Here is a 20,142-nt window from a genome sequence, read left to right as displayed (position 1 = left end):
GGAATATAAGACTTCTTCAATACTTTAATGGAATTTGTGACTTCATGGAAGTGGGCACTACCTTCAATACTGTAGACAGCAAGCTACCCATGCCTTATTCTGTGACACTGGGTCCATAGCTTCCCATAATCTTCCACAGGGATTCTGCCTAATAAGATGGGGGCTTTCCTCTAGGCTAATCAACATGCTTCGGGTACCAACTATGTAGAAACATAATATGTAAGGAATAAATTGGAGATAATATCAGAGGAAAGGCACTAAGATTAAGGAAGACTAGGAAAGATTTCTTGTAAAATGTGGGCCTTAAGCTAAGACTTGAAGGAAGCCAAAGAAGCCAAGAGTTAGAGGTGAGGAGGGAGAGAATTCTAGGCATAGAGGATAGATAGTTAGTGAAAACGCCCAGAGTCTAGACGTGCAAGTATCTTGTGTGAGGAACAGTAAAGAGGCTAGTGTCACTGGATCATAGAATACATGGAAGGGAGTAAGGTATAAGGAGACTGGAAATGTAGGAAGGGGCCAAGGTGAAGGGCTTTAAAAGCTAAAGAGATGATTTTTGATTTGTGTAACCCTTGTCCCAAAGCCTATTGGTATGGGACAATCTCCTTATTGGTTGGAGATGAAGGCCCTGCCCTGCGTGAGGGGTGGGGTGAAGCTGGCAAAAAGAGAGAGAGCTCCAGCTTCTTCCCTCTTCTTTCTCTCTCTCAAAGCTGGAAGCCAGGAGCACAGAAGCAAGTATGTGAATGACTTCTGCTTGAAGGAAGAGCCTGGAATTGGCAGTGGGAAACCAGGAATATCCCAATTCCCCCACCACAATCAGTAAGTTGGGAGTATGAGTGAAAGTGCAGCCAGTGCTGGTGGTCAGGGAAGCTGTGTCACCAGAGGGAACCAGATCTCATTGAGCTCAAGAAATACATTCCAAATAATTCAACTTTTAATAGCCAGTGGTTTAATATTGTTTGTAAAGACAAAGGAAACATTTAAAACAAAGAAAATCAAACAGACTTCTATATTCCCAGAGGAAAAGTTTCTAGGCTTCAGTGAAGGATCTCAAGGAGTGAAAGGAGATACAGGTATCTTTTTCACATAGTGACTTTCCCCTTTGTGGTTTCAATAATATCTATGGTCTGCATAAGAAATTAAATGGGAATTTTTTGGGAGTTTTGAAGAAGCTGCAGACAACACGAGAAGGCCAGCAGATGACAAAGAAAAAGTTTACAAACTCAGAAATGCGTAAAATATCTGTATAGTATTATATAATATCAACATATTTTATCTTTTAATGCCATATTAATTCAGACTTCCTTCTCTGGTATGAAGGGAAGGCCAAAAAATTTTATGTGGATTTTCCAGATTTCAAGGGTGCCATACCCCTAACCCCTGAAATATGAGAGATAACTATTCAAGATTATCACTGTGGTGTTTGTTGTCCAGGCAGTGGGATTCAGTAAAAGTTTCTATTCCAATCCAACTGATTGCCAGTTGGCCCATGAAACGTTACTCCCAGAGACTATTTTTTTCCTTTTGAAGTGGTTGCTTCTTCCTGGGTTTCTGCTCTTTCATCTCGACAACACTTCCTATAGCTTTCCTTTCTTCAGTTATGAGGATCTTCTACTTATCCTTCCAGGAACTGAGCTCTTCTTCTAGTCTGTTTCCAAGGTGCACTAAATTGATTGTTAAATGTCAGCAGGACCTTTGAATACCAGGACAAACCTGGTCTGTTATTCTTCATCCTTTGATATTGTTTCCTTTCTGATTTACTCAAAGGACTCACAATGGGATCACAGTAGCCTGGTCAAATTTTTAGTTTAATTAATTTAATTAGTATCATTCAACCTTACAACAACCATGTGATGTAGGTAATGCAAGTATTATTGTCTTCTATTTCACTGTTGAGGAAACTGAAGCTCGGAGAACTTAAGTACCTTGCCTATGATCACACAGCTAGGAAAGATTAGAATATCAGCTGCCTTTCTATATAACGAAGCCATCAAATATTTGTGAGGTCAGCCTGGTATCTCAGCTTCCTCATCTTTTAATTGAAGGGGCTGGACTAGATGATCTCCTAGGTTCTTTCCAGCTTTAAATCCTCTCCCCTAAATTTAAATTCCATGCAGTGCTAAATTGGGCGCATAAATTTTAAGTGCAGTAGAAGTTCAAAAAAGGGGTAGAGCTAGAATACTTTGGGAAGACTTCACAGAAGCACAGCTTTTTACATAACAGACAAATGCTTATTGTATTGAAATTGAATTGAGCTAGGACTTTAGGACTTGAATTGGGCTGTGATTTGAATAGGTAGAAATGAAAGAAGAGAGTACTTTAAGTGGGAGAAAGAATTCAAGTCTTGATTTTCAAGGCAAAAAATAAGATTCATAGAATTTTAGAGCTGGGAGGAATCTTAATGACTCTTTAAAGACTAGACCCTTGATTTTTGAAATAACATAGTGCAGACAGAAAAGTTCGATAATTTGTTCATAGTAATTTAGTGATTCTAAGGAATACTATTTCTGTTACAATATGCGCCATGGAATGTTCATAGAACAGTCAAAAGAACAATCTATCAGAGTAAAGTGAGGCAGCTAGGAGGCACAGTTGCTAGCTAGAATGTCAGGACTAGATTCAGAAAGACTCATCTTCCTGAGTTCAAATCTGGCCTCAGACACTTACAGGCTGTGTGACTTAACTCTGTCACTTAACTCTGTTTGTCCCAGTTTCCTCATCTGTAAAATGAGCTGGAGAAGGAAATGGCAAACCACTCCAGTATCTTTGCCAAGAAAACCCAATGAGGGGTTGGACACGATGAATAACAACAAAGAGTAGAGTATGAACATCGAAAAATAAAGATGGTGGGGTATAAGTGGGAGAACGGTCGCCACTTTTATAAAGTAGCAATTTGGTTTCTGAGTGTGTATATGAGGAAAGCTGAGTGAAGGGCACTGGCTCTACTCAGCCCTTTTCTGTCCTGCTCCCAAAGTGACTTCCATTAACTTAGCTTTAAATGTAGGTTTAAGGAATCTCTTCACCATAGCTCCTGCCAGCTCTAAGTTTTGCTAAGTGTAACTTCCAGGATGATTTTCAACGACTGGGGCTTGCAACCAAAGGTATGATAAAAGTAAAAAGGTATTTTCTGCACCTAAGTTAAATAAGAGTTTAGACTGAGAAACATTTGAGTGGTAGCAGAGTTCAGCTCAAAATATAGCCTCAAATGCTTAAGGGCTTTTCCACGACACTGACTAGGGGCTGGGACCTGAAGTCTAGAATCACTAGAGATGAAATAGCCCTGGGTCTAAGATCTAAAAGGGTTGATTACAGAAGTAGCAACCACATTTCTGAAAGATGCCGGCAGATGGCAGCAGAGAGCAGCTCAGCAGACAAATCACCCAGTCTCTGAATAAAATAGGGTATCAAATGACCCCAGTTCAGTAGAGTGAAAGTAGCACTTAAAGCCTGAATTCACGAAGAGCTTTGGCTCTTTGGGGGAACAAGCCTCAATATCAGAGGGAGAGGATGCCACAGCTATTCCCTAGTTACCTGTGCTGTTTGACTACGGAAGAGTGACAGGCTACTTAACCTGACACACAGAGGCCCACCCAGCTAGGCAGTAGAGGGGTTTCCACAGTAGCCAAAGATAATACAAGAGAAGCATTTGTGTAGAATCACAGGATCTGGAACATATTACAGCAGTTCAGTCTGCCCTTAAATAGGAATCCCCTTCACTACATCCCCATCAAGTGTTTGCCCAGACTTGATTTAAAGATTTTCAGTGAAGAGGAGTCTATTATTTCTTGAGGCAGTTCATTTTACTTTTGTTTAGCTCTGATGAGGTAGATGATGTTTGGAATCCCGTTGTCCGAAGAATTCAGGGGGCAAAGGTTCTCCTAGTCAAGAGGGCAACAGGCTAGTCCTTAGGAGCACTAGCAGTTTGAGATAAGACAGGAGCTTACTTTTATACACAAGTTTTGGGCACTCAGCTAGAGGTAGGAGTATGCTCCTGTGTGGGAAGTTAACTACAGGGAAGGATGTCAGGAAAGGGGAGGCATGTGTCTAAGGGGAGGCAGGAAAGGGGAAGCAGGTATGTTGGGTACTTTACAGAATAGTTCAGGGATGTGGTCACATAACAGAGAATTTAACTTGCAACATTCAAGGATATGGGCATAAACCATGGGGATTAGTCACATACAAAGAGAATAACAAGATTTTCTTGTCAACAGACAGAGCCCCCTGTTAACTGGGCAGATTTAGATTTAGGCAAGGCTGTCATTGTTGCTGGCCAGAAGTCAACCTCATCAACTCTAAATGTTAGGAAACTTTTCCTTACTTCAAGCAGGGCGGTGTGCTATGTGGTGTGCAGTCAGAAAGAACTGGGTTCAAATCCTGCCACTGATACTAGCTCTGACTAAAAACAGTTTGATTTTTTTTCAATTGTGTCCAACTCTCCATGACTTAATTTGGGGTTTTCTTGACAGAGATATTGGACTGGTTTGCCATTTCCTTCTCCAGCTCATTTTACAGATGAGGAAACTGAGGCAAACCAGGTTAAGTGACTTGCCCAGGGTCACAGCTCATAAGTGTGTGAGGCCAGATTTGAACTCAGAAGATGAGTCTTCCTAACTCTAGGCCCAGTACTCTATCCAAGTGCCACCTAGCTGCCCCAGCTCTGACCGAAAACAGGTCACTTGAGTTGGAGTTTCATTTGTAAAATAGGGATGATAATATTCACAGTATCTACCCCATGGGCTTGTTGTAAGGCTCAAATGAGGTAATGTATGTAAAGCAGCTTGTAAGCTTTGGTACAGATGTCAGTTACTGTCATCTATTATAACATTGCATGAGGCAAGGGCTTTTGGTACTATGGTACTATGAGTTTTCATGTGGTAACTGAACCCCTGGGAGAGAGGAAAAAATGGCATTTTATGGAAGGTGGGCTATAACTGTTCCTTTGCTAACCAGGCTACCTAGTCTCTTTGATCTTCACACACCTCTTACTTGTATTAAGTTCCACACTTTGTAACCTCAGTGTTTATAGGAAAACTGAATGCTTCTAGGCTAGAGCTGTCTAGTATCAAGTCAAATTCATTATGTTCCTAGGTAGACCTCTGTCTGAGTAGGGCAAAAATTAGCCATAATTATTGTTAAGAAGCCTTCCATACTGAATCCTGTCTTTTAGTCCAGAGCTATGGTTTTGAGCCACAAGTTACACTTCCACTCAGCTTGTGGAACTGAAGCATAGGCAGAAATAGTGGAAAGGGAGTCAAGGATATTATTTGGATTTTACTTCTTTCTCCAAGGAAAAAGGGTATTCCTGGAGAGACCAATTTTGAGAGGTTAAAAAAAAAAGGGGGGGAGGAGGGAGGGACTTCTATGGAAGTCTGGGGTAGTGCTTACTCTGGGTATAAGATTTAAAAGAGAGTTCAATCAATAAGAGAAAAGGGAATTAAGAAAGACTAATTCCTAGTTTCCTTAACATATATTTGGAATACAAGAGTTAGCTATTAATATTTAAGTAATTTTGTACTTTTCCCTTTCCTTATTATGATGAATTCTTATTGTTTTCCCAAAATGATTACAGACATAGACATAAACCTAGCAATACCATTTTGCCATAATGTTGGTAAAGCCTTAGAACCAAACCCCATTAAAAATCATGCAACATGCTAAGCTTTGTTAGCTCATTTATAACATCGTTCCTTTGGAACTAACTGCTTCCTTGTAATGTTTCATATAGCATCTTTTTTTTCTTTCTGGAAATTGACTAATGCCATTAGGTGGGATGTAAGTAAGGTAAGTAAGGTGGGATGTAATAAGATTCATTGCCCTCCTTTTTTTCCCCCAACAATTTGTGTTCAGTCGTTTCAGTTGTGAGTGACTCTTTGTGACCCTATTGGGGGTTTTCTTGGTAGATACACTGGAGTGGTTTGCCATTTCCTTCTCCGGCTCATTTTATTGATGAGGAATGGAGGCAAACAGGATTAAGTGACTTGTAGGGTCACACAGCTAGTTAGTGTCTGAAGCCAGATTCGAATTCAGGAAGATGAGTCTTCCTAACTCTAGGCCCATACTCTATCCACTGAGTCATCTAGCTGCCCTTCCCAACAGTTAAAGGAGGGATTTACATTGAATTTAGGGACAAAGGAAGGAGAAGGAGGAAGGAAACTCAGTGGGCCCCATGCAGGGAAAGCTGGGTGGTGACCCAGAGGCACCTCAGACTCATTTTATTATTTTATCTTTATTCCAAACTTACTTCTTTCTGTCAAGGGCACCACTACTCTTCCAGTCCACAGGTTTGCAGGCTGGGAGTCATCCTTGACTCACATTCTTTCTCACCCCTCACAACCAATCAGTTGCCAGGTCTTGTCCATATCATCTCTCACATCTATTTCTCTTTTCAGTGAAATGGCCACCACCCTACTTCAGATCATCATCGTCTCTCACCTTTGGCTGTTGCAATAGCCTTCCAATTGCTCTTCCTGCTCGTCTCCTCACTCCAATCATTCCTCCACATAGGAGCCAAAATGGTGTTTCCTATACCACCCCTCTCCTCATTAGATTCCAGTGGCTCCCAATTACCTCTAGGATAAAAATATAAAGCCCTCTGTTTGGCATTTAAAACCCTTCAGTCTGTTTCCAATTTGCTTTTCCAGCCTTGTTGTATATTACTTTTTAATGCACTCCAGTTCAGCCAAACTGGCCTTTTGTATCTCACACGTGACATTCCATCTTCCTTTTCTGTATCCTTTGCATAGCCTATATACCCCATGCTTGGAATGCACTCCCTTTTTGCCTCTGCCTTTCTAAATCCCTGGTTTCCTTCAAAACTCAGTTTAAGTTCCACCTTCTCCATGAGACCTTAATCTGTCTCTCTGGCTGCTAGTAGCCCCTCCTCCCAAATTACTTTGCATCTGCTTCTATCTGTACATACAATTTCCCCTGAGAGAATGTAAGCTCCTTGAGCACAGGTTCTGTTTTGCTTCTTTTATTTCCCAGTGCCTGGCACATTAAGCACAAAAGCATGTTGATTTAGCACATGCTTAATAAATGCATGTTGACTGACTGGATGATGGAAAAGGTAACAGCAGGCAGAAACAGAAATAGACATTGAGTCAAGTCCCAGGGTTTGCTGGAGGAAGAGAAATGGGGTACTGTGGCTTGGAGAACCAAATTCCTAAATCACAGTTTCCCAATGTACATTTTCCCTCTTGGCATGAGACTACTTCACTGGTACGATGCCATTCAACATATGCTTCTCAGTCCCAGGTACTTATGCTTTGGACACAAAAAGTCAACATCTTATGCAGGTACTGCAGGTAGCCACTGACCAGGGACAGGTGGAGAGCAGCTGATTGGAAAACTTGGAACCAACTGCCTGGATAAAGGATAACAGTGATGGCCTCCTCAGGTTTCAGGGGATAGCAGATGAGTCATATACAGAGGTAATTCAGGCCATCCAGAATATTCATGGACCACTACCTAAGCAAGTCTTGGCTTAAAGCAGAACGAAACACATTACAAGGGACACTAATAACAAGTGACATTTACATAGCACTTTAAATTTTGCAAACTACTTTTCGTATATTATTCTCATTTGGTCACTGCAATATTCCTGTATGGCAAGTGCTACTGAAACTGCTGTCTCCCTTTTATAATGAGGACAATAAGGGTATATGTGATTAGATAGCTTTCAGAGGGTTGTACAGATATGTTTGAGTCAGGATTTGAACCCAACATGTTTCTGACTTCAGGGCCAGTGCTTCATATTCACCAGATGGATAATCATATTCCATTGGGTGGATACGAAGGGCAGAGTCTGGGATGGCCCTGACCAGCGTCGATGTCCACAGCCCAGTTCAGAACTGCTGGTAAAGCTGAGTCAGATCATTGGGAATGGAGCAGGACAATTGTTCATGACATGCTGCTTCAAAAAGGGGTGAATGGTTCCTGTTTGGCCCCATGGGAGAGCACCATGAGGAATGGCTAGAAGTTACCAGGAGGCAAACTGAGGTTTGATGCCAAGAGAAAACAAAATTAGAGAGCTCTCATTTTATATCTGGAGCTGGTCTAGATGGATGGATGCTGAGATCCCTCAGAGGACCAAAATCCTGTCAATCTGTAGCTAAGGCAGCTAAGTAGCAGTCTGTGCTATTTAGCTTTTCCTCTTATTGCAAACAGCAGTTTCTGGTATTCTGCTCTAGCAGTATTCCTGGTTTGGTTTTTTTTTTTGGTGGCCCTGGAAGTTATGTAATCTAGGGCTTTTTTGTTGTTTTTGTTCTTTTGTGTATGGGGAAATAAAAAATGGCTTGCTACATATCTCTGCGGTTTTCTTCCTGGGCTTACTTACTCAGCTCTCCCTTTCTCTGCTTTTTCAGGATTTGAGGGAGCTGTTGGGCCATGTGGCCTTATATCATTTCAACACAACAGGGAGGAGGGAGTAATAACTAATAATCTAATTCATAGCATCTCAGTTGAAAGGGACCAATCTGTACCTTAATAGGAATTTTCTTTACAGTGTCAGAGTTGGGACTTCAGAAGCCATCCACTAAATCTAAACCTTAATAACAATCTTTACACCATTGCTGTACACTAGTCACTCCGCTTTTGCTTAAAAGTTGGAACCCATTACCTCTTGAGGCAGAACATTCTATGTTTTCACAGATGTAATTGTTGGGAATCTTTTCTTTATACCAAAGCAAGAGCCCAAGTTTGCTTTCCTGCTATTTCCACCCATTCCACAGAAGGCCAAGCAGTGCAAGTCTATTTTCCTTTTCCAGATGACAGTCTGCACAACAGGATGACAGACAACAATGATGTACTCAACTTAGTTTCTAGGCTAAGAATCCCAATCCAGTTCTTCCAATAGGCCATAATCTTCAGTCCCTTCATTATCTCGGTTGTCCTCATTCCATCTTTTTACTTGAATGTGTAAGTGGCATGATATTTAAGTTGCACTGTTGTTATGGTCTCAATTTATAGAAGCTATTTTCCATAGTATTTACATTTGAACTGAGTTAGAATTTTCCCTAAATAGTACATGTGCTTTATAGTTCAGTAAGACTTGTAAATTGCCTTCCTCTCTCAAAGCAATAATTCACAGGGTTTATCTGGAGACTAAATCTTTATTGATCTCACCCTATTGGCCAAAAGCAAAAAGACTTGTGTTGAAATCTTCACAGGTACCATTAGGGGACCCTCTCAGAATCCAAAGTAACCCAAAGCATAATAGCTATATAAAAGACAGAATATTCTTTGTTTTGAGGCACAATGATATTTAAATATTTCAATGTCAACACAAATTTACCTCTAGGTTTCAAACTCTGATTATCACCATCAAAGTACTTTGAAGACCTTACAGTCCTATGCACATGCTAGGTATTATTATTCTAACATTCTTTGATACTCTAAATCTCTAATAAAACGTGGTCTCATAACCACTAGTAAGTAAAATACTTTAATGTCTAAAATTTCTATAGCATTTGAAGATTTACAAAGTGCTCTATCTACAGTATCTCATTTGATTCTCACAATAACTGTAAGAAGTAAATAATATAAATACTATTTCCATTTTATAGATGAAAAAGGTCTGATAGAGGCTGAGTTATGTATGATCATAGATATTCAAACCCAGGACTTCCCTGACTTTGAATCCAGTGCTTTTCCCCTTCATAGTCAATTGCCTCTCTTTCAATTAAAACATGAGCAAATGTCTTATTTAAATGTTTGGAAATAAGCATTTCCTTCTTTTAGCAAGGCTATATCAACGTTTTAGTCACCAGAAGACCGACACTTGGAACTCACACTTTGCTCTGTACCAAGATTTTAGGAACAGATTTCACAATCTTTATCTCTATTTGGTGACAGTCAACTCTATTCATTTCCCACCAAAAACCTTCATACAACACAGATTGTTTATAATCAAAGGAATTGTTATTTATACTAACTTTATTTACTTCCAAGGTCTCCTTTGGCTGTATAAAGTAAAAGAGTATATTATAAAAGATGGCATATATAAAGAAACCCTAAATATTATGATTAATTGAACATAGCATCCAATCTTTGTTGATTTTAAACAGATTTACTCCATTATTAGTTGGTGTGCTCTAATTCCTAAGTTACTTCCTCATATTCATACAGAATTCAGATTCAAAATTGTATGGCAAGATAATTTACTTTTGACATCTTTTTTCCAAGTTTAATTTTATTTCAAAGGTTTTTTATAAGGTTGCATAACATAAGGAAAAGCACGGAATCCTATATTCATCTTCCACATTTCAGCAGCATAAAATTTTAATAAAAGAAAATTCCTATTTTGAAAGATGGCATTGTTCTAGATGAAGCAAAAATAATGTCCATGAATAACAATTCACTTGGATAAAATATAGAAGCACTTTATTTCATGGTTTGTCCAACTGAAGATCTCTAATATTATCACTCTTATGCAACATAAATCCCCTCATTATTAAACATCTTTTTTATGTCTTATTCATAATAGGCTCACAAAGAGAACTGTGAAAATCAGAATAGTTTGATTCCCTACTATGTGACATAGTAGAACATATCAGAGTTGCTTAATTCTTTTAGTTCTCTCAGGATCGATTATCTTCAATAACAATGGTTCTTCTAGGAAAGGCCTCAACATCCACAAATATATAGCGAAATTCGTATTTGCCACTTTCGGGGTTCTGAAAGTAGGAAAAACATACTTCAAGGTGTTATTCTTTCCAGCAATGTCAATTTCTAAGAATTTCATTATTTTCATACCTCTTTCATTTCAAGATGCACTGTTCCTTGCTTCCCTGGTACTGAGCCTTCAATGTAGAATTTCAGACGCATGTACTTTAGCCCATCTCTTACATATTCAATATGACTGCCAAGAAGATAAGCACATCATGTCTCAATGATTTTAATTTTCATAATTACTTAACTTCATTACAAGCAAAGTTATCATACCTGACATGTTGTCTTCTACCTCGCCTTGTTGATTCCCCATAACCTTTAATGCTGTGACCAAAAACACTGACTACCTATGAAAAAAAAAAAAGAAAGAAGCTTAAAAGTAAATGGCTTTTAAGATATTTCTCATGTAAAATATTCCTTTCAGGAAGCTTGAGATTTATTCTACCAAAAATCATGGTAGATTATTATGTCACAACTCCAGTCTTAAAGTAAAACAAAGACCTTGAAAGAAACGAGAAGAGTTGTTTTTGGGGTGATTTTTAGTTCTTAATTTTTTTAATGACTTCAATGCCCTGAAGGCTCAATCAAAGTTGAAGTGAAAAATTATTTTTATCAACCCCCCATTAAACACAAAAAAGGTCTCTGAAAACAAAATGTTCAGACATTCAGATACTAACAGCAGCTCATGATGTTAAAATCAAATGTTCAAAGATTTTAATTTGATTTAAAAAACAAAGTTTAATATGAGATGCTATTAAAACAAAATATTTTAAAAAGCAAATGCTAGAGCAATGTAGAAATCAATTATTATTGACATATTTAGAACAGAGTAGGTCTAGATGTTTTAATAAACTACTTCTAATGGGAAATTCATAGTGAAGCAGCTAGCAGTTTTTAAACAGAGTTTTAAATTATGTCCTTTTAGAAACCCTTACTAAGGCAAATAAATTGTTTCATCCAAACAAATTAAATATTATTCCCTTATGCTATATTACTTCTCTCACCCCTCTAATACCTTGTCTCTTTGTTGAGGCGGGTATTCAGTTTCTTTGCTTTCTGGCATAAATTAAAAAAGAGTAATGTTATAACAAATATGTCTCAGAACTGTGAAGTTGGAACAGGTGCAAATGCTTATTCATATAATTAATTTCAAATAGCAATAGATTAAATAAATACATCACAATAATTATTTCTTTCTATTAACTGTTTTGCTTGGTTAAACCTCAAGTTAACCTTTCAGATCATGCAAATTCTGACTGTGATGTCAGTCTTGGCTTCATTTGATGAAATTCTGCTTTGTTCAACAACAGTCAACATGCTCTAAGTGGATGAGTTCTATAATGTAATCTTTCTAGCTATGCTGTTATCCATACTGATTACTCCTATTATTTATACTTGGTTCTCCAGACACAGACCCTCTAGGCTGTATGCTGGCTTCTAAGAACTGAAAGATCAATGAAAAAGAGAAAACTTTGGAGAGTGCAGTAATTCCTACAAAGCCATAAAATGGCTTAGATTGGGGATGTGTGGGGAGGGAGAGATGGCTGTTTGATTTAATCTTTGGCCATGTATGACAATATCTTAATTGACATTAATGACACCAATACCTTTAAGTTAGTCATTCAAACTTTAATCTTTGTGAGAGCCTCCTAGTAACTGAGCTATTCCTGGGAAGTAAATCTAGCACTGTAAGTGAAGAATGAATTAATATTTTTTTGCCACTGGTATATCAAGTAAAATAATACTTCTGGGCACTAAAATGAGCCCTGGAAAAGTTAATACATCTCAGTTGAATACTTTGGCATATTTTAACCACATAAGAGTGCATTTTATATTACTAATAATTATAACACTAGCATGAATTTTTGTTTGAGTTTCATTTGGAAGGGCTCAAAATGCTTCGTATATAGGATCTTGGATACAGATATGAAATAGATCTTATCGGCCATCTATTTCAACCTCCTCTTTTCTAACTCGAAACCCTGCACTCTTTTCATTATACCACTCTGCTTCTAATATAAAATCACATTTCCCCCTTGGGAATGCAGTATTATAATCCCATTTAGAAATAAGAGGTCAGGTTGCCTGAAGGACACCAGCATTCAATTTAACTCAGTACTAGAATCCTGTGTAACACGCTTCCCACCAGCCTTTCTTGTCTCCATTTTATTTTCTAGTTCATGTGTGGTAACAATCTTAACAACTAACCTCTGGATGAGATCTGCATTTTTCTAAGGCTTTTCCATAAATCTTATTAGGACTGGATGAGGAGAAAAGTTCTTGGAAAATCACATAGAATAAGCCACCTGAAATCACAGGATAAGCAAATGAAAACAAAATAAGATCTAATTAAGGCAATGTGTAAATGGAGAAATTTAGAAATTGTACTTGCTATTTTTTTCAACCTGTGACACTGATTCCAATAAGCACTATTATTAAATAGGTAAAATCTCTTCCAGCTTCTTTCACTGTAAAGGGAAAACAACAAAAGTTATACATGAACTATATACGTACCAATAAAATTTTGGTACCACTTGTGCAAGGGCAGCTAGATGGCACAGTGAATTGAGGGCCAGGCCTGGAGTCAGGAAAATTCATCTCCCTGAGTTCAAATACGATCTAAGACACTTACTAGCTGTGTGACCCTGGGCAAGTCACTTAATCCTGTTTGCCTCAGTTGCCTCTTCTGTAAAATGAGCCAGAGAAGGAAATGGCAAACCACTACAGTATCTTTGCCAAGAAAACCCTAAAAGAAGTTATGAAGAGTTGGACACGACTGAAAACAACTGCACAACTACTAATGAGTCAAAAACATGGGGTCAGTGTTTTAAATGGTGTTTTCCCAAATAGGTTTAAAGAACTACAGTTTTAAAGACTATAGTTTAAAGGCCATTCTTAACATTTTTATTGGTGTCTAGTGAAGCCTATGGATCCCTTCTCAGAAGAATGTTTTTCGATAATGGAGGGAAATGCTAAATTTCAGTTAGAAGTGGGTGAAAATAAAGAGGAGTTATAGCTTAAACATGCAAGCCCCACTGCTTCAAGGGGTCCAAATACCTGAGGTTATATATGTGGAAACCAGCACTAAAGAATATTCTTCTAGTTGATGATTTTCAAATGGTAACCAATCAGTCTCTAAAGCGCTTTATTTAAAACTGTTAAGACACCACCTGTGCAAAGACAATTCTTTCTGCAGTTCTCAAGATAACTGCTCCAATATCCTGCCCAGAGTTTTGTGAATTGTAAACCACTGTGTACTATAATAAGAATACAACACTACATAAATTATGCAAAGGGAGCCAGAAAAAACTGACTTTGGTAATTTGTTTGTTAAAGACTGAAATAAAGTCTTGGCTTCAACAACTTAGTTTGTCATCATTTTCTAGTAATGTCACCCCCACTGGATAGGCCAAAGACACATTTCAGTAAGCAAGAATGGAAATTGAAAGGGAATTTGGGCAGCCCAAATGATTTGTAAACTGAACAGATGTGGGGAATGCCCTGTACTTTTCATGTGGCTTTCTCAATACAGATAAAAATATTCATTATACTTCTAACAAACAGGTTCATTTGTGGAAATTGAAGAACGTTTCATGAATGGATTAAATATAAGTTTTGAATTCAGCTAGACTACTTCTAGAAGCAAAGGTATTGGAAAATATAATTTAACTGTAAGGAACATTTGATATTGAAAACTAACTTACATTCTGACATATCCATAAACAAATTTGTACATGATTAGTTCCTTCTTTTTCTGTGGTTAATTGAAATAATTAAGTAATTTTTAGTTTTCAACATTCACTTCCACAAGATTTTGAGTACCACATTTTCTCCCCGTCTCTCCCCTCCTCCCACCCCAAGACAGTGTGCATTCTGATTACCCCTTCCCCCAATCTGCCCTCCCTTCTATCACCACCACCTTCCCTTCTCTTATCCCCTTCCCCTTCTATTTTCCTGTAAGGCAAGATAGATTTATATACCCCATTGCCTATATATCTTATTTCCCAGTTGCATGTAAAAACAATTTTTAACATTCGTTTCTAAAAGTTTGAGTTCCAAATTCTCTCCCTTTCTCCCCCACCCACCCTCATTGAGAAGGCAAGCAATTTGACATAGATTATGCACATGTAGTCATACAAAACACTTCCATAAGTCATGTTGTGAAAGATGAATTATATTTCCCTCCATCCCATCCTGCTCCATTCATTCTATTCTCTCCTTGACCCTGTCCCTCCTCAAAAGTGTTTGCTTCTGATTATTCCCCCACCCCCCAATCTGCCCTCCCTTCTTTTATCCTCCTCTCTCTTATCCCCTTCTCTCCTATTTTCCTGTAGGGTAAGACAGATTTCCATACCCAATTGAGTGTGTATGTTATTCCCTCCTCAAGCTAAATCTTATGAGAATAAGATTTACTCATTCCCTCTCACCCTTCCCCTCCTCCTCTCCACTATAAAAACTTTTTTTTGTTTCTTTTATGTGAGATGATTCTACCTCTCCCTTTCTCCTTCTCCCAGTACATTCCTCTCTCACCCCTTAATTTTACTTTTTAGGTATCATCTCTTCATGTTCAACTCACCCTGAGCCCTCTGTCTACATATGAATTCCTTCCAACTACCCTAGCACTGAGAAAGGTCTCATGAGTTACAAATATCATCTTTCCATACAGGAATGTAAACAGTTCAACTTTAATAAGTCCCTTATGATTTCTCTTTCCTGTCTACCTTTTCATGATTCTTGTATTTGAGTCTTGTATTTGAAAGTCAAATTTTCTATTCAGCTCTGGTCTTTTCATCAAGGATGCTCGAAAGTCCTCTATTTCATTGAATGTCCATTTTTTCCTCTGAAGGATTATACTCAGTTTTGTTGGGTAGGTGACTCTTGGCTGTAATTCTAGCTTTTTTGACCTCTGGAATATCATATTCCAAGCCCTCTGGTCCCTTAATGTAGAAGCTGCTAAATCTTGTGTTGTCCTGATTGTGTTTCCACAATACTTGAATTGTTTCTTTCTGGCTGCCTGCAATATTTTATCCTTGACCTGGAACTCTGGAATTTGGCTATAATATTCCTAGGAGTTTTCCTTTGGGGACCTCTTTCAGGAGGAGATCAGTGGTTTCTTTCAATTTCTATTTTGCCCTCTGGTTCTAAAATATCAGAGCAGTTTTCCTTGATAATTTCTTGAAAGATGATGTCTAGGCCTTTTTTGATCATGGCTTTCAGGTAGTCCAATAAATTTTTTTTTTTCTTGGTGAGGCAATTGGGATTAAGTGACTTGCCCAGGGTCATATAGCTAATAAGTGTCAACTGTCTGAGGTCAGATTTGAACTCAGGTCCTCCTGACTCCAAGGCCAGAGCTCTATCCACTGCACCACCTTGCTGCCCCAAGTCCAATAATTTTTAAACGATCTCTCCTGGATCTATTTTCTAGGTTTTTTCAATGAGATATTTCACATTGTCTTCTATGTTTTCATTCTTTTGGCTTTCTTTTATTATATCTTGATTTCTCATAAAAATCATTAGCTCCTATTTGCTCCATTCTAATTTTTAAGGAATTATTTCCTTCAGTGAGCTTTTGGGCTTCCTTTTCCATTTGGCCAGTTCTGCTTTTTAAAGCATTCTTCTCCTCATTGGTTTTTTGGACCTCTTTTGCCATTTGGGTTAGTCTACTTCTTAAGGTGTCATTTTTCTTCAGTATTTTTTGGGTCTCTTTTAGCAAGTTGAATTTTTTTTTCATGATTTTTCATGAAAAAATTTTTCATGATTTTCTTGTATCACTCTCATTTCTCTTTCTAATTTTTCCTCTATTTCCTCTTACTTGCTTTTCAAATCCTTTTTGAGCTCTTCCACATCCACCAATTCATACTTTTCTTGGAGACTTTGGATGTAGGACCTTTGACTTTGCTGCTTTCTGGTTGTATGTTTTGATCTTCTTTGTCGCCAAAATGAGATTCTATAGTCTGAGTATTTTTCCATGGTTTGCTCATTTTCCCAGCCAAATACTTGACTTTTAAACACTTTGTTAAGGTAGGGTGTGGAGGGTGTACTGTTTCAGGCTTCAGGGGTTCTGTGCAGCTGTTTGCAGAGATGCTTCTAGGGACCTGTAAATTTTCAGTTCTTCCAAGGTGGTATGATCAAAGGAGAGGTGTCTACTCCTTTCCTGGCCTGTGTTCTGGTCTATGAATGACCACAAGCACTCTTTTCTGTCTTGGAACCGTGAGGAGGATTCTCTCTGTACCACAAGCTCTGCCTAGCCAGTGCTCCTTCTTGCCCCAGGACTGTGATCCAGACCCAAGCATGGGCAAAGCAGGAGAATCCCCCCTCACTGCCAGCAAAGAGATCCCTGCAATCCTCCTCTGATCAGCTGCTCAATCCCCCAACCACCATCTGTGGGCTGAGAGCTTTGGAAGCAGCTATAGCCCCAGGGCTAGGGCCAGACTGAACTCTCTCTCACCCAGGTCTGACAGAGCTTTGCTACTGACCTTCTAAGCTGTCTTTGGCATTTGTGGGTTGAGAAGTCTGGAGACTTCCACAGCTGCCAGTGATTCAGTCCCCTGAAGCCTGCTCTGGGTTTGCTGAGGCCCAGTTTGTGCTGGCACGCTTTGCCCTGGACTGCACCGTTCTCTCAGACTGGTGCAACATATTTTTCCTGTCGGCCTTCCAGGCTGTCTTGGGCTGGAAATTTATTTCACTCTGTCATTTTGTGGTTTCTGCTGCTCTAGAATTTATTTAGAGTCATTCTTACAGGTATTTGAAGGGGTTTGGGGGAGAGCAAAATCAGGTCCCTGCTTTTATTCTGCCATCTTGGCTCTGCCCTCATGATTAATTCCTTCTTAAAAAAAGTAACTAGGATCATATACTTCTCCCTCATAGTTTGGAACATAGGTTCTTAAATGAAATGAGATAGTACAAATACCAACTGTGTTAAAGATAACTCATCCATCTAAACCTGGGTTTAGATGTATTGTTCACTGTATTGTTCCAAACAAGATAATTCTCACCACATACCCAAGGTTGTCACCCAGTCTCCCAATAAAGTTTCAGAAGTGGAGACAGCTTCAGTGAGCTTTGTCCATATTCAATATTTGGATTTTCCCAAAATAAAATAATGCAAAGTAACAAATAATGTACATGCACATCATATGACCTTATTCCCCAAAGTAAATTATTTGTTCTCTTTTGGGTCAACTAGACCCTTCTTGATGCCAATTCTCCTGGTTTAGATAATGCCTTTTTTCTTAATCTTTCAATGAATAATACTTCATTATACAGAGGTAGAGCTGTGGCAGGGCTCACACTCAAACCCAGGCCCTCCAACTCCAAACCCATTTCCAATACATTAGAATGTCTCTCCAACAGAGGGCAACCCACTGATTTTATTTACTACTTGCAAAGAAGCCCTGTGCTAGGTCTTAGCCATATTGTATTTATTCTTTAAGACACACTTCAAGTCCAACTTCCTCCGTAAAACTTTACTTAATGAGTCTATCCCATCCTAATCTCTCTATCTGTAGCATAATTAATACCTTATTATAGTCTTATTTTCAAACAGCCGTGGCTGCACTTTAATACCTTATTGACTAGTTCTCACTCTGTAATTATTTTATGATGTGTATCCTACTTCCCAAATAGGGAGCACTTTAAAGACATGGAAAGATGGCTTTTGTACAACCAGAGAACATAGTGCATTACTGGGCTCTTAGGAGGGTCTCTAAATACTTCTTGAGTATGACTAAAATAATTGCATGACAATTAAATAGGAATTTTTTCTTTTTCTTTCTTTCTTCCTTCCTTTTTTTGAGCTGGGTTCTAGTCGTTTTTTCCCCAATGGATACTAAAATAGTCTATAAGTGGTTACTCCCCTCCCCCTCATTATTTTCCAGGTGTAATGGAGCAGATTATGAACAAATATAATTAGAAATGAAAAGGACCTTAGCAATTTTTTGGTCCACCCTGTGGAGATTTGGGGGGTTCCAGCACTGTATGGGGAAAGCCTTTACTTCAATACTGTAATTCCATGTACCTTATTTGATGCATTTTAAAAATATTCTGAGAATGGGTCAAAAGATTCACCAGACTGCCAAAGGGGTTCATAACACATAAAAAAGTTTAAAACTCCCTCTAGTCCAACTCCCTTTTTTTTTCTTTTACAGAGAAGGGGACTGAGGCCTAGAGAGATGAAGTGGCTTGACCAAAATAACACAAGTAGTAAACAGCAATTTAGTAGGATTTTGATACTATTAAATGTGCTGAGTGCTCTAATTTGCTGAGGAAATGTCAAGTCTGTATTCCATGGCTCTGGCTGTGTTCATATTCTGTCTTTGTGTCAATTTGCCTTTCTTTTCTTTTTTTCTTATTTAAACACTGCATCTGATTTAAAAGGCACAAGCAACTCACTGGTTATTACCTCTCTGTGAAGTTGAAAGAGCAGGTCCTCCCCTCTGACTTTTCTGCACAGACACTTGTTTGCTGCCGTCCTCTTCTGCTCTCAGGGCTTTGTTTCCCTGAGTCCAGATGCCTTTCTGAGTGACCCTAAGGATGCGTCTAGGTTGCAGTACAACTTCCCTTTGCTCCAGGAGCCCCCACCTCAAACATGGCCACGTCTTAATATAGGCTTTGTTAAAGGGGACCAGCTGGAGCAAAAGCAGTCGCTTCCCAGGGGAGCTGTGTAGCTTCTCTGTGCACTGAATAGCTCGAAGTAAAGACGCAGAAATCATGCTCGGAGAAAGACGTTCCCCGGCCAGAACCTACCACCAGCCACACTTTGCAAGAGTTTAGAGTCTGCACGCCCGCCCAGACACCCACCGCGGTCTGCAGTGAGTGACCCCTAGAACCACAAGCAGGAGCACAGGGTTCATATAGCAATGTGAGCTGTAGCGATTTCTAATTAAAATGAAGATACCAATGGAAAAATTAACTTCTACCTGCTTTCCTTTGTGGCCCTCCTCTTACTCAAACAGAAACGACAACTTTTACCCACGACACCCTGACATTCATATACCCCCCGCCATTGTATTTCCAAAGTTTCCTGGAAAATATCGAGGATCCCTGGGACTAGTAGTTTGCAGATAGACTTGCCCGCCGTAGGAAAGTAAAAACGGACTACAAATTCCATAACGCAATGTGTGTGGAGCTCAATTTAACCCCCTCGCCACCTCAGGGTCTTGTTTGAAAGTAGCACGGGCTGCACGTAATTGAAATACAAGAATGAACTATGCTTTAAAAAAATTGTGGCAAGTTTAAAATTTTCTTTCCCCCCTTCTCTGCAGTTTAATTATGCGCTGTCCCTTTAAACTCTCGCAAAATCAAGAGTTATATGGATATTTAATAACTATAAACGGCAAATCTCATAGTACCCTAAATTAAAAGGATTGTGCAAATTGAATTGGCTTAATTTTAATTCCTGCTCATTCCCTGTTTTTTTCCCGTGATTATGGACAAATTACTTAGATCTTTGCGTTCCCGTACTTCTGTAAAACCAAG

General features: G+C 38.8%; 2 protein-coding genes across 2 annotated transcripts in view; one reads left to right on the top strand and one right to left on the bottom strand.

Annotated features, from left to right (window-relative positions):
* Positions 1-706: 706 nt before the first annotated feature.
* Positions 707-20,142, top strand: part of FBXO15 (F-box protein 15) — a 106,303-nt gene continuing 86,867 nt past the window's right edge. The window contains exon 1 of the mRNA XM_020997743.2: positions 707-816. The gene's annotated coding sequence lies outside the window, so the exon portion shown is untranslated. The remainder of the gene's footprint in view (positions 817-20,142) is intronic.
* On the bottom strand, positions 10,356-19,699 carry TIMM21 (translocase of inner mitochondrial membrane 21). The gene is made up of 6 exons (XM_020997758.2): positions 19,067-19,699; positions 13,071-13,133; positions 12,874-12,971; positions 10,939-11,012; positions 10,750-10,855; positions 10,356-10,670 (listed from the first exon to the last, which is right to left on the bottom strand). The coding sequence occupies exons 1-6, from the start codon at positions 19,374-19,376 to the stop codon at positions 10,575-10,577; spliced, it is 747 nt and encodes a 248-aa protein (XP_020853417.1). The 5' UTR covers positions 19,377-19,699; the 3' UTR covers positions 10,356-10,574.

The sequence above is a fragment of the Phascolarctos cinereus genome, unplaced genomic scaffold, assembly GCF_003287225.1.
Source record: "Phascolarctos cinereus isolate Bilbo 61053 unplaced genomic scaffold, phaCin_HiC Scaffold_4;HRSCAF=312, whole genome shotgun sequence".
Taxonomy (NCBI): Eukaryota; Metazoa; Chordata; class Mammalia; order Diprotodontia; family Phascolarctidae; genus Phascolarctos; species Phascolarctos cinereus.
This window is presented reverse-complemented; position numbering and strand designations above follow the sequence as displayed.

Excerpts from the sequence above, each read along its gene's own strand:
- TIMM21 (XM_020997758.2), bottom strand. The coding sequence starts at position 19,376 with ATGATTTCTGCGTCTTTACTTCGAGCTATTCAGTGCACAGAGAAGCTA. Across the intron at positions 13,134-19,066 it reads TCTTTCAACTTCACAGAGAG|TGAAAGAAGCTGGAAGAGAT; the intron begins GTAATAACCAGT and ends TTCCCTTTACAG. Across the intron at positions 12,972-13,070 it reads TATTGGAATCAGTGTCACAG|GTGGCTTATTCTATGTGATT; the intron begins GTTGAAAAAAAT and ends CTGTGATTTCAG.